At 49.4% G+C, this 14,868-nt stretch overlaps 1 protein-coding gene across 1 annotated transcript in view; it reads right to left on the bottom strand.

The window, feature by feature from the left end:
- LOC144598330 (protein O-GlcNAcase-like) overlaps positions 1 to 14,868 on the bottom strand; it is a 57,799-nt gene that overhangs the window by 13,147 nt on the left and 29,784 nt on the right. The window contains exons 8-11 of the mRNA XM_078408367.1: positions 13,785 to 14,066; positions 11,925 to 12,029; positions 8,538 to 9,073; positions 1,627 to 1,801 (exon numbers count right to left, since the gene is read on the bottom strand). Of these exons, the coding sequence (XP_078264493.1) occupies positions 1,627 to 1,801; positions 8,538 to 9,073; positions 11,925 to 12,029; positions 13,785 to 14,066 (1,098 nt within the window). The remainder of the gene's footprint in view (positions 1 to 1,626; positions 1,802 to 8,537; positions 9,074 to 11,924; positions 12,030 to 13,784; positions 14,067 to 14,868) is intronic.

Here is a 14,868-nt window from a genome sequence, read left to right as displayed (position 1 = left end):
GGAAAAGGAGTCAATGATCAACAAGAGTTTGGTACAGCCGGGAAAATTATCAGAGTCATTTTCGTCACAGCGCAAAGGTTTGATTCATTGGTTGAAATTTGTTTTAATTTTTAGTTTTTTTTAGAGATACAGCACGGAAACAGGCCCTTCGGCCCACCGAGTCCGCGCCGCCCAGCGATCCCCGCACATTAACACTATCCTACACCCACTAGGGACAATTTTTACATTTTTACCCAGTCAATTAACCTACAGACCTGTTCGTCATTGGAGTGCGGGAGGAAACCGAAGATCTCGGAGAAAACCCCGCAGGTCGCGGGGAGAACGTACAAACTCCGTACAGACGGCGCCCGTAGTCAGGATCATACCTGAGTCTCGGGCGCTGCATTTGCTGTGAGGCAGCAACTCTCCCGCTGTGCCACCGTGCCACCCCTAGACATACAGCCTAGAAATAGGCCCTTCGGCCCACCGAGTCCACGCCAACCATCGGTCACCCATTCACACTAGTACTATGTGTGGAAAAGAACTGCGGATGCTGGTTTAAATCGAAGACAGACTCAAAATGCTGGAGTAACTCAGCGGGACAGGCAGCATCTCTGGGGAGAAGGAATGGTAACGTTTGGGATCGAGACCCGTCTTCAGACTGATCCGTCTTCTTCAGTCGGAAGGAGGGTCTCGACCCGAAACGTCACCCATTCCTTCTCTCCGGAGATGCTGCCTGTCCCGCTGAGTTACTCCAGCATTGTGTGTCACACTAGTTCTATGTTAGCCCACTTTCTCACCCACTCCCTACACACCGTTCAGAAGCCTGAACCCTGTGGCTGATCTTTGATTGCCGATATTTATGGACCACATTAACATGGTGGTCAGTGCCCACCCTCCCAGTGGCCTGGGTCACCTCAACTCGCCCTCCAGCCTCCCCCCCCCCCCCCCCCACAACTCCATGCAGCTTTTCCCCAGCACCTAGCCCACGTTGTGATGGTTTAGTTTAGTGTAGGTCATAGATACAGCATAGAAACAGGCCCTTCGGCCCATCGAATCTATGCCGACCATCAATCACCCGTTCACTAGTTCTATGTTACCCCTCTTTCACATCCACTCCCCAAACACTAGGGAAATTTTACAGAGGGCCAATTAACCTACAAACCCGCAAGTTTTTGAGATGTAGGAGTAAACCGGAGCACCCGGAGGAAACCCACGCAGTCACACTGTGTGCTTTAAGACTCTACGACTCTCTATCCACTCGAAACTTCCAACTTCGTACCTTAGACCCGTGCCCCTAAGTATTTTTAGTTTAGTTTAGAGATACAGCATGGAAACAGGCTTTTCGGCCCACCGAGTCCGCGGCGACCAGCGATCCCTGTACACGAGCACTATCCTACACACACTTGGGACAATTCACAATCCTTACCGAAGCCATTTAACCTGCAAACCTGCACGTCTTTGGAGTGTGGGAGGAAACTGAAGAAAATCTCGGAGAAAGCCCACGCAGGTCACGGGGAGAACGTACAAACTCCGTACAGACAGCGCCCGTAGTCGGGATGGAACCCGGGTCTCTGGAGCCGTGAGGCAGCGACTCTACCGCTGCGCCACCCTGCCGCAGTGTCGAATGGAAGCTCTCGCACTCACCCATCCACATCACAAAGGCCTTAACGACCAGGAGGGTGTTCCTGATGTCCCAGAGGTAGGGGTAAAGGTCGTAGACGATGGCCCTGTTGGGGCTCCTCATGAAGTGCTGGTAGAGTTGGACGATCTCATCGCACCAGAGCTGGAACGAATATGCGAGAGCTCTCCACTCCTCCGCCTGTGGCAGTAAATCAGGACAGTGGACTTTACCTTGCACCAAATGTTATTCCCCTCGTTCAATAGACAATAGGTGCAGGAGGAGGCCATTCGGCCCTTTGAGCCAGCACAGCCATTCATGGCTGATCATTCACAATCAGTACCCCGTTCCTGCCTTCTCCCCATACCCCCGCTATCCTTAAGAGCTCTATTTAGCTCTCTGTTGAATGCATTCAGAGAATTGGCCTCCACTGCCTTCTGAGGTAGAGAATTCCACAGATTCACAACTCTCTGAATGAAAAGGTTTTTCCTCATCTCAGTTCTAAATGGCCTACCCCTTATTCCTAAACAGTGGCCCCTTGTTCTGGACTCCCCCAACATTGGGAACATGTTTCCTGCCTCTAACGTGTCCAACCCCTTAATAATCTTATACGTTTCGATAAGATCCCCTCTCATCCTTCTAAATTCCAGTGTATACAAGCCTAGTCGCTCCAGTCTTTCAACATATGACAGCCCCGCTATTCCGGGAATTAACCTAGTAAACCTACGCTGCACGCCCTCAATAGTAAGAATATCCTTCCTCAAATTTGGAGACCATAACTGCACACAGTACTCCAGGTGAGGTCTCACTAGGCCCTGTACAACTGCAGTAGGACCTCTTTGCTCCGATACTCAACTCCTCTTGTTATGAAGGCCAACATTCCATTGGCTTTCTTCACTGCCTGCTGTACCTGCATGCCTCCTTTCAGTGACTGATGCACTAAGACACCCAGATCTCGTTGTATGTCCCCTTTTCCTAACTTGACACCATTCAGATAACACTCTGCCTTCCTATTCTTACCACCAAAGTGGATAACCTCACTCTTATACACATTAAACTGCATCTGCCATGCATCCGCCCACTCACACAACCTGTCCAAGTCACCCTGCAACCTCATAGCATCTTCCTCACAGTTGACACTGCCACCCAGCTTTGTATCATTTGCTAATGGTACTTTTAATCCATTCATCCAAGTCATTAATGTAACCGTTCCCGTATCTGTACACTGGACGGCTCGATTGTAGTCATGGACACAGAATACTGGAGTAACTCAGTGGGACAAGGAGCTTCTCTGCGTAGAAGGAATGGGTGACGGTTCAGTTGAGTTTATTGTCGTGTGTACCGAGGTTTCAGTGGAAGGCTTTTGTTGCGTGCTATCCAGTCAGCGCAAAGACGGTACATGATTACAATCGAGCCGTCCACAGTGTACAGATACGTGATAAATGGAATATCGTGAACAACATTTAGCGAGAGGAGATTAAGAAGAGCATAGTTAAAGTAATAGATGTTGCTGCAGGAATGGAGAAGTGGACCTGCAATCACGCATTATAATCGCCCCTACACTCTTAAATCCCTATTCCTACAGCAACATTTCTTACTTTAACTATAATGTAGGAGCCATTTGTGTTTGTGCCAGCTGTTTTAGCATGTTATATTATTTTGTATCTTGCTGTATTATCTTTGGACATTTGGGGGTTGTCATGAGATGATTACATATATGGGCATAATGGACTGGGAGGATCCAGAATTAAGGAGTATATCTGGATATGCAAAGACGGGAGGGGTCAGACACAGGGAGGGAGAAGATACAGTTCAGACCTGCGACGAGAATTGAAAAGCTTCGAGAGATACAGACCTGTTTGTATTACTACTTCAATAAACGACTAATTAAACTGGAAAAAATACGTTTGGAAAACCTCTTTGTTGGCTTGCTTCAAGTTCACTCCCACTCCCTGTGAAGCAATGGCAAGCAGAAAGGACTTCATTGCAAAGGGCCGAAGTTGCCATTACATATAGTACTCCCCTTATCATGTACCTATACACTGTAAATGGCTTAATTGTAATCACGTATTGTCTTTCCGCTGACTGGATAGAATGCAACAAAAGAATAAGGGGTAGGCCATTTAGAACGGAGATGAGGAAAAACTTTTTCACTCAGCGTTGTAAATCTGTGGAATTCACTGCCTCAGAAGGCAGTGGAGGCCAAGTCTCTGAATGCATTCACGAGAGAGCTAGATAGAGCTCTTAAGGATAGCGGAGTCAGGGGGTATGGGGAGAAGGCAGGAACGGGGTACTGATTGAGAATGATCAGCCATGATCACATTGAATGGCGGTGCTGGCTCGAAGGGCTGAATGGCCTTCTCCTGCACCTATTGTCTATTGTCTATTGTCTATTGTCCAAAAGCTTTTCACTGTACCTCGGTACACGTGACAACAAACTGAACTAAACTAAGACGTTGGTGAGGCCTCATTTAGAGTATTGTGTTCAGTTCTGGGTACCGTGTTATAGGAAAGGTGTTGTCAAGTTGGAAAGGGTGCAGAGAAGATTTACGACGATGTTGCCAGGACTCGAGAGCCTCAGCTAATAAGATTAATGAATTAATTAGGGAGAGATTGAGCAGGATAGGACTCTATTCCGTGGACCACAGGGTGATCTTATAGAAGTGTACAAAATGTCGAGAGTATTAGATCGGGTAAATGCACTTGTCTTTTGTCCAGAGTTGAACAAGAACCAGAGGACATTGGTTGAAGGTGTGGAGGGGAAGATTTAATAGGAACCTGAGAGGGAACTTTTTCACACAAAGGGTGATAGGTGTATGGAACTAGCTGCTGGAGGAGGTAGTTGAGGCTGGGACTATCCCAACATTTACAAAACATTAAGACAGGTACATGGACAGGACAGGTTTAGAGGGATATGGGCCAAACACAGGCAGGTGGGAATAGTGTAGATGGGACAGGTTGGTCGGTGTGGGCAAGTCGGGCCGAAGAGCCTGTTCCCACACTGTATGACTCTGCTGTAACAAAGCTTTTCACTGTACCTCGCGACACGTGACAATAAACTAAACTGAACTTAACTAAAGTCAATTAAACTAACCAATGGGGCATGTCACATGGATAACATTCACCATAATACCTCCTTCACTAACCAAACCTTCAGAGGAGGTTTACAAGAATGATCCCAGGAATGAGTGGGTTAACCCATGATGAGCGTTTGTCGGCACTGGGCCTGCACTCGCTGGAGTTTAGAAGAATGAGGGGGGACCTCATTGCAACATACAGAATAGTGAAAGGCTTGGACAGCGTGGATGTGGAGAGGATGTTTCCACTAGTGGGAGAGTCCAGCACTAGAGGTCATAAACTCAGAATTACAGGACATTCCTTTGTGAAGATGAGGTGGAATTTCTTTAGTCAGAGGGCGGTGAATCTGTGGAATTCTTTGCCACAGACGGCTGTGGAGGCCAAGTCAGTGGATATTTTTAAGGCAGGGATAGATAGATTCTTGATTGGTACGGGTGTCAGAACTTCAGAATTGAGGGACAAAAGTTTAGGGGTAACATGAGGGGTAACTTCTTTACTCAGAGGGTGGTGGCTGTATGGAATGGGCTTCCGGTGGAAGTGGTGGAGGCAGGCTCGATTTTATTATTTAAGAGTAAATTGGATAGGTATATGGATAAGAGGGGATTAGAGGGTTATGGTCTGAGAGCAGGTAGATGAGACTAGGTCAGAGACAGTGGTCGGCGTGGACTGGTAGGGCCGAATGGGCCTGTTTCCGTGCTGTAGTTGTTATATGGTTATGTGGTTATACGGTTATATGGTTATGGGGAGAAGGCAGGAGAATGGGGTTAGGAGAGGGAGAGATAGATCAGCCATGATTGAATGGCGGAGTAGATTTGATGGGCCGAATGGCCTAATTCTACTCCTTTTCCATTATGACCTTATAATACCGATTCCCATATCCAATCCCATCCGCTTGATCCCGTCTCTTCTCGTGCTCAATGATCTCCCCACCCCTCAACCAATATTGCACCCACACTGGCCTTCCCTTCTTTAATGATCAACCCTCCCACTCTAATGAGACATAACCCATCGCACTCTAATGATTAAAACAATCGTGTTCATAAGGCAAAGGAGCAGAGTTCTGCCATTCGGCCTATCAAGTCTACTCCGCCATTCGATCATGGCTGATCCATTTTTCCCTCTCAACCCCATTCTCCCGCCTTCTCCCCATAACCTTTCACACCCCTACTAATCAAGAACATATCAATCTCCGCTTTAAAAACACCCACTGACTTGGCCTCCACAGCCGTCTGTGCCAATGAATTCCGCAGACTCACCAGCCTCTGACTGAAGAAATTCCTCCTCATCTCCTTTCTGAAAACGAACGTCCTTTAATTCTGAGGCTGTGCCCTCTAGTCCTAGGCTCTCCCACTGGTGGAAACATCCTCTCCACATCCACTCTATCCAGACTTTCCACTTTTCAGTAAGTTTTAATGAGGTCCCCCCCCTCATCCTTCTAAACTCCAGCGAGTACAGGCCCAGTGCCGACAAACGCTCACCATACGTCAACCCACTCATCCCCCGGATCATTCTTGAAAACCTAGCTCACCGCCCTGAGCTTCACTTTACTTTAGAGATACAGCGTGGAAACAGGCCCTTTGGCCCACCAAGTCCACATCGACCACTAGTGCTATCCACGCTGACCATCGATCATCCGTACACTGGTTCTATCCTACGCACTGGCGCCAATTTACAGAAGCCATTTTGCCTACAAACCTGTACGTCTTTGGAGTGTGGTTCTTGGTTCTTGTTTCTTGGTCCTCCAAAATATTCCAAATGGAATTTAAACTGGAGGTGGCGGAGTATGGACTTAAGCAAGAAGGGCTTCCTGGAGAAGAGCTGCCTTTAAGGTTAGTTGCGTCTGGTTGAGTAACTATAGTAGGGCGAAGACTATTCCATGCTTTGGGTGGAAACCGGAGCACCCGGAGAAAACCCACGGGGAGAACGTACAAACTCCGTACAGTCAAGCACCCCCAGGATCTAACCCTTGTCTCTGGCGCTGCAAGGCAGCAACTTACAGAAGCTTACAGAAGAAACGTACAGAATAATGAAAGGCATAGATAGAGTGGACATGGAGAGGATGTTTCCACTAGTAGGAGAGTCTAGGACCAGGGGTCACAGCCTCAGAATTAAAGGGCGCTCTTTTAGAAAGGAGGTGAGGAGGAACCTCTTTAGTCAGAGGGTTGTTAATCTGTGGAACTCATTGTCACACAGGGCTGTGGAGGCCAAGTCAGTGGATATTATTAAGGCAGAGATAGACAAATTCTTGATTAGAACGGGTGTCAAGGGTTATGGGGAGAAGGTTGGAAAATGGGATTGGGAGGCAGAGATCAGCCATGATTGAATGGCTACAAATCTGCACGTCTTTGGGAAGTGGGAGAAAACAGAAGCACCCGGAGAAAACCCACGCAGGTCACGGGAAGAATGTACAAACTCTGTACAGACAGCACCCGTAGTCAGGTGGCAGGAGAATGGGGTTGAGAGGGAGAGATAGACAATAGACAATAGACAATAGGTGCAGGAGGAGGCCATTCGGCCCTTCGAGCCAGCACCGCCATTCAATGCGATCATGGCTGATCATTCTCAATCAGTACCCCGTTCTCCCCATACCCCCTGACTCCGCTATCCTTAAGAGCTCTATCTAGCTCTCTCTTGAATGCATTCAGAGAATTGGCCTCCACTGCCTTCTGAGGCAGAGAATTCCACAGATTCACAACTCTCTGACTGAAGAGGTTTTTCCTCATTTCAGTTCTAAATGGCCTACCCCTTATTCTTAAACTGTGGCCCCTTGTTCTGGACTCCCCCAACATAGATCCACCATGATTGAACAGCGGAGCGGACTCGATGGGCCAAATGGCCTAATTCTAACACACCTTAGGACCTTACTATCTTATGATCTTCCCCTCCCCTTCCACCTACATTCCATCGTCTGGCTTCACAATTCACTACTCTTCAATCCTTTTTTTAACACCAAAGATGGACATAAAATGCAGGATGTTGTGAACTCTACCGCTGGGCCACCTGGCAGCTGCGGCTTGCCTGCAGCCCGTTGCCTTTTGTGTTGTTTTTGTCTTAATTGTAGTTTAAATATGATGTAGTGTTTGCGGTTGTGTGTTATGTGGGGGGGAGACTGTAACATTGTCTCTCCCGAACGGAGACCCGACCTTTGTTTTCTGTGTCGTGTCTCCGTTCCCGCTGCGGCCTACCATCGGCCAAACACCTGGAGCTGGCGGGCTCCGGCTGGGACCACCTGGGGCTCTGGTTCGCAGAGCCAGCGGCCCGGACTCACCACCTGCGGCGCTGGCTGCCTTCGGATGCTGCGGGAGAGGCTGCGACTCGTCTCCGGAGGCTCCGGCGTGGGCCGCCTGGACGTCGGAAGCCCGCAGGCCCATGGGTGGGGGCCGACATCGGGAGCTCCGGCAGCGGCAGCGGCAGCGACAGCGGCAGCGTCTTTGCCCACCCTGAATCGCGGGGCTTGGGTCGGCCCGACGCGGACCTTTCACCGTCCGGCACGGCCTGAAATAGGCTGCAGGATTTTCTCCGCCCGGCGGGGGCTTCAATGTCAGGAGCCCCGACCGCCCCGACGTGGCAACTCCAATAGCCTGACCGCGGGAGAAGACGGCAGGGCAGACATTCTGGCCTTCCATCACAGTGAGGAGGGGACTGGAGGAGACTCACTGTGATGGATGTTTCTTTTGTTTGGTGTTGGTTTATGATTGTATGAGTTATTGCATTTTTATTGATTATTTTTATTGGTCTTATTGTTGAACTGCGGGTAATTTTTCATTTCACTGCACATTTATGTGTATGTGACAAATAAAGTGACTATTGACTATTGACCGTGCCGCCCCGATCTCACCCCGCTCCATTGACCCGTTACCTTCGGCCCGTCTATCTTGGTGCTGGAGCTGACGCAGTGGGCGTTGGTCTTGAGCCACTGGAACTGGCGGAGCTTGCTGGCCGTCCCGACCTCGTGCTCGTAGGGCAGGTGGAAGAGGTCCACCATTAGGCGCAGGTGGCCCGGGCTGAGGCTCGTGCTGCAGCCGACCTCTCCTCCGACCCTCTCCTCGGCCGCCTTCCCGGGCCCCGCGGTCCCGTCCCTCGCCCGGCCGGTCCCCACCAACCCCGCCCCTCCTTTATCCGAAGCGCTCCGGGTCCCGGAATCCCTCGCTCCCGGTTCCTCTCCTTCCGACTCTCGGCCACTGCTGCCCATGGCGGGCCGAAGGCTGCCGCCAACCTCGGGACCCTCACTTAATGGCGGAGGCCCTCCTGCCTTCGAGGTGCTCCCTCGTGTGCGCGCGTCAGAGTTATCGCCGGGCTTCCCGATCCCCGTCGCAACCTTCCCGTTCAGGGTAATCTCTTCGGACAATCCGATCTCCGGCCTCGGCCCTCGTTCCTCCTTTGGCTGCTGTCTACCTGCGAGAAGACATTGAGGTGAGAGGGGACTGCTTGTTTGATCGAGATGTGTGGGTCACGTTTTGTTTAGTTTAGGGATACAGCGCGCAGAAAACAGGCCCTTTTCCCCACCGAGTCATAAGGTCATAAGGGATTGGAGCAGAATTAGGCAATTCGGCCCATCAAGTCTACTCCGCCAATCTATCATGGCTGATCTATTTCTCCCTCCTAGCCCCATTCTCCTGCCTTCTCCCCAGTCATATGTTGAAAGACTGGAGCGACTAGGCTTGTATACACTGGAATTTAGAAGGATGAGAGGAGATCTTATCGAAACATATAAGATTATTAAGGGGTTGGACACGTTAGAGGCAGGAAACATGTTCCCAATGTTGGGGGAGTCCAGAACAAGGGGCCACAGTTTAAGAATAAGGGGTAGGCCATTTAGAACTGAGATGAGGAAAAACCTTTTCAGTCAGAGTTGTGAATCTGTGGAATTCTCTGCCTCAGAAGGCAGTGGAGGCCAATTCTCTGAGTGCTTTCAAGAGAGAGCTAGATAGAGCTCTTAAGGATAGCGGAGTCAGGGGGTATGGGGAGAAGGCAGAAACGGGGTTCTGATTGAGAATGATCAGCCATGATCACATTGAATGGCGGTGCTGGCTCGAAGGGCCGAATGGCCTCCTCCTGCACCTATTGTCTATTGTCTATTGTCTATAACCTCTGACAACTGGGCTTGTAGTCACTGGAATTTAGAAGGATGAGAGGGGTATAAAATTATGAAAGGACTGGACTTTTTCACCCATCGCCATTCATTGTGATCACGGCTGATCATCCACAATCAGTAACCCATGCCTGCCTTCTCCCCATATCCCTTGATTCCACTAGCCCCTAGAGCTTTATCTCACTCTCTTTTAAATTCATCCAGTGAATTGGCCTCCACTGCCCTCTGTGGCAGAGAATTCCACAAATTCACAACTCTCTGGGTGAAAAAGCTTTTTCTCACCTCAGTCTTAAATGGCCTCCCCTTTATTCTTAGACTGTGGCCCCTGGTTCTGGACTCCCCCAACATTGGGAACATTTTTCCTGCATCTAGCTTGTCCAGTCCTTTTATAATTTTGTACGTTTCTATAAGATCCCTTCTCATCCTTCTAAACTCCAGTGAATACAAGCCTAGTCTTTCCAATCTTTCATCATATGACAGTCCCGCCATCCCAGGGATCAATCTCGTGAACCTACGCTGCACTGCCTCAATTACAAGGATGTCCTTCCTCAAATTAGGAGACCAAAACTGCACACAGTACTCCAGATGTGGTCTTACCAGGGCCCTATACAACTGCAGAAGGACCTCTTTGCTCCTATACTCAAATTCTCTCGTTACGAAGGCCAACATGCCATTAGCTTTCTTCAATGCCTGCTGTACCTGCACGCTTACTTTCAGTGACTGGTGTACAAGGACACCCAGATCTCGTTGCACTTCCCCTCTACCTAATCTGACACCATTGAGATAATAATCCAGGAAGCATTCTGGTAAAACTCTTCTGCACCCTCTCCAAAGCCTCCACATTCTTCCTGTAACGGGGTGACCAGAACTGCACGCAATCTTCCAAATATAGAAACATAGAAAATAGGTGCAGGAGGAAGCCATTCGGCCCTTCGAGCCTGCACCGCCATTAATTAGATCATGGCTGAACATCCACAATCAATAACCCGTGCCTGCCTTCTCCCCATATCCCATGATTCCACTAACCCCGAGAGCGCTATCTAACTCTTTCTTAAATCCATCCAGTGAATTGGCTTCCACTGCCCTCTGTGGCAGAGAATTCCACAAATTCACAACTCTCTGGGTGAAAACGTTTCTTCTCACCTCAGTTTTAAATGGCTTAGACTTGTGGCCCCTGGTTCTGGACTCCACCGAACATTGGGAACATTTGACCTGCATCTAGCTTGTCCAGTCCTTTTATAATTTTATATGTTTCTATAAGATCCCCTCTCATCCTACTAAACTGCAGTGAATACAAGCCTAGTCTTTTCAATCTTTCCACATATGACAGTCCCGGCATCCCAGGGATCAATCTCGTGAACCTACGCTGCACTGCCTCAATTACAAGGATGTCCTTCCTCAAATTAGGAGACCAAAACTGTACACAATACTCCAGATGTGGTCTTACCAGGGCCCTGTACAACTGCAGAAGAACAGGTAGACCAGCGATCCCCGCACACCACACTATCCTACACACTAGGAACAATTTATAATTACACCAAGCCAATTAGCCTACAACCTCGTACGTCTTTGGCGTGTGGGAGAAAACCGGAGCACCCGGAGAAAACAGGGAGAACGTACAAACTCCACACAGGCAGCCCCCGTAGTCAGGATTGAACCAGGTCTCTGGCGTTGTGGGGCAGCAACTCTACCACTGCGCCACCAAGCGAAGGGGAAAAGATTTAATAGGAATCCGAGGGGTAACTTGGGAGGGTGGTGGGTGTATGGACAAGCTGCCAGAGGAGGTAGTTGAGGCTGGGACTATCCCATCGTTTAAGAAACAGTTGGACAGGTACATGGACAGGACAGGTTTGGAGGGTTATGGACCAAGCGCAGGCAAGTGGGACTAGTGTAGCTGGGACATTATTGGCCAGTGTGGGCAAGTTGGGCCGAAGGGCCTGTTTCCACACTGTATCACTGTGACTCTAAGCCTCCCTCTACTAAAATTATATTAAACACACACACATACTCACATACACACTCACATACACACACACACACACACACACACAAACACACACACACAGACACACACACACACACACACACACAGACACACACACACACACACACACACACACACAGACACACATACACACAGACACACACACTCACTTGGGTTCAACGGTCTGTTGACTTCCTTTACCCAGTCAGCCAGTGCAACTTTTAGGGCTTCTTCGGGGCAGTATGTTTGGTCATTCTCAGCTCCGTCATCAGTATCTGAAAAGAAGTTAATGGTGTTAGTTGTTTGTCAGAGTCATCCTGCCTTCAAATTCTCCAAAACCTTGGTTCCACCCATGCCTTACATTGCCCCTCTGAGACTACAACACATTTGCTTCCTGAAATGACAACTTGCTGGAAAGGGTGCAGAGAAGATTTACAAGGATGCTGCCTGACCCGCTGAGTTACACCTGCATTCTGCGTCCATCTTTGTCACTGAATCTAAATCCTGGGATGTGGAAGGATTGCGAGGATGTTGCCAGGACTCGAGGGTCTCAGCTAAAGGGAGAGGTCGGGTAGGCTGGGACTCTACTCCTTGGAAAGCTGGAGGATGAGGAGTTATCTTATAGAGGTGTATAAAATCATGAGAGGGATAGATCGAGTAGATGCACAGAGCCTCTTGCCCAGAGTAGGAGAATCAAGGACACGAGGACATAGATTCAAGGTGAAGGGGGGGAAAAGTTTTAATCGGAACGTGAGGGGCAACTTTTTCACACAGAGGGTGGTGTGTGTAAGGAACAAGTTGCCGGAGGAGGTAGTTGAGGCTGGGACTATCGTAACGTTTAAGAAACATTCAGACAGGTGCAAGGATAGGGCAGGTTTAGAGGGATACGGGCCAAACGCAGGCCGGTGGGACTGATGTGGATGCGGATTGTTGGTCAGCGTGGGCAAGTTGGGCTGAAGGGCCAGTTTCTAGTTTGCCTTATTGTCACGTGTACCGAGGTACAGTGAAAAGCTTTTGTTGCGTGCTAACCAGTCAGCGGAAAGACAATAACATGATTACAATTGAGCCATTTACAGTGTAGCGATAGAAATTTAAGAGTGTGGAGTGATTGTAATAAGTGATTGTAGATCTGCTTCTGCGGGGAAGCACACATATAGTCGCCCGATGTTTTCAAGAGAGAGTTAGACATTGCTCTTGTGTCCAACGGAATCAAGGGGTATGCGGAGATTTTGGATGATCAGCCATGATCACATTGAATGGCGGTGCTGGCTCGAAGGGCCGAATGGCCACCTCCTGCACCTATTGTCTATGCTTCTATGGGTTGGGCTCCATTGTATGCTGTATGACTCCATAATACTGGTGCAGAAAATGGAGGTGAAAAGAGCAACTAAAGACAGTCCTTACTTCTCCCAGCAGCCAAGGCCATGTACCCAATGTTGAGGGAGTCCAGAACCAGGGGCCACAGTCTAAGAACAAAGGGGAGGCCGTTTAAGACAATAGACAATAGGTGCAGGAGGAGACCATTCGGCCCTTCGAGCCAGCACCGCCATTCAATGTGATCATGGCTGATCATTTTCAATCAGTACCCCGTTCCTGCCTTCTCCCCATACCCCCTGACTCCGCTATCCTTAAGAGCTCTGTCTAGCTCTCTCTTGAATACATTCAGAGAATTGGCCTACACTGCCTTCTGAGGCAGAGAATTCCACAGATTCACAACTCTCTGACTGAAAAAGTTGTTCCTCATCTCAGTTCTAAATTTAAAACTGAGGTGATAAAAAACTTTTTCACCCAGAGAGTTGTGAACTTGTGGAATTCTCTGCCACAGAGGGCAGTGGAGGCCAATTCACTGGATGAATTTAAAAGAGAGTTAGATAGAGCTCTAGGGGGCGAGCGGAATCAAGGGATATGGGGAGAAGGCAGGCACGGGTTACTGATTGTGGATGATCAGCCGTGATCACAATGAATGGTGGTTGTGACTCGAAGGGCCGAATGGCCTCCTCCTGCACCTATGTTTCTGTGTTTCAATGTACCCGATGCCTGGCTCGCTGCTGCCCGCACTCCGCACTTGTGCCACGTGCCCAGGGTGTGGATGGGCACGTAGTTGGCCTCCAGCTCGCAGTTGGGATTGAGCAAGACGCCTTGCAGCTTGGACACCAGGCTGGAGGGGCGCCCCTTGTAGGGTCCCAGGAACAAGCGTCTCTGGGCGTAGTCGTTAGCGTGAAGGTTGTCCCATATCAATGGCCGCCGCTTCACCACCTCCTGCACATCCGCCGCCGACTCCACCGAGATCTCCTTGGAGATAACCGTGCTGCCTACAACACACACAAATAAAAACAATGCTCATCATTTCCCACAGCGGTAGAGTTGCTGCCTCACAGCGCCAGAGACCCGGGTTCTATCCTGACTACGGGCGCTGTCTGTACGTAGTTTGTACGTTCTCCCCGTGACCAGTGAGGGCTTTCTCCCGGTACTCCGATTTCCTCCCAGATCCCATTGTACGGAGTTTGTACGTTCTCCCCGTGACCTTCGTGGGTAGGGTATTGACATGGATAGAGAACTGGTAGGCAGACAGGAAGCAAAGAGTAGGAATTAACGGGTCCTTTTCAGAGTGACTAGTGGGGTGCCGCAAGGCCCCAGTTAACGGTTATTAACGCGTTAACGAATATTAACGATTGAGACGAGGGAATTAAATGTGACATCTCCAAGTTTGCGGATGACACAAAGCTGGGTGGCAGTGTGAGCTGCGAGGAGGATGCTATGAGGCTGCAGGATGACTTGGACAGGTTGGGTGAGTGGGCAGATGCACGGCAGATGCAGTATAATGTGGATAAATGTGAGGTTATCCCCTTTGGTGGCACGAACAGGAAGGCAGATTATTATCTGAATGGTGTCAGATTAGGAAAAGGGGAGGTGCAACGAGACGTGGGTGTGCTTGTACATCAGTCGCTGAAAGTAAGCATGCAGGTACAGCAGGCAGTGAAGAAAGCTAATGGCATGTTGGCCTTCATTGCAAGAGGATTTGAGTTTAAGAGCAAAGAGGTCCTACTGCAGTTGTACAGGGCCCTGGTGAGACCACACCTGGAATATTATGGGCAATTTAGGTCTCCTAATTTG

This window comes from Rhinoraja longicauda, chromosome 1 (assembly GCF_053455715.1).
Source record: "Rhinoraja longicauda isolate Sanriku21f chromosome 1, sRhiLon1.1, whole genome shotgun sequence".
Lineage (NCBI taxonomy): Eukaryota > Metazoa > Chordata > Chondrichthyes > Rajiformes > Arhynchobatidae > Rhinoraja > Rhinoraja longicauda.
Note: the sequence above shows the minus strand (reverse complement) of the source record. Positions and strands in the feature narration are given on the sequence as shown.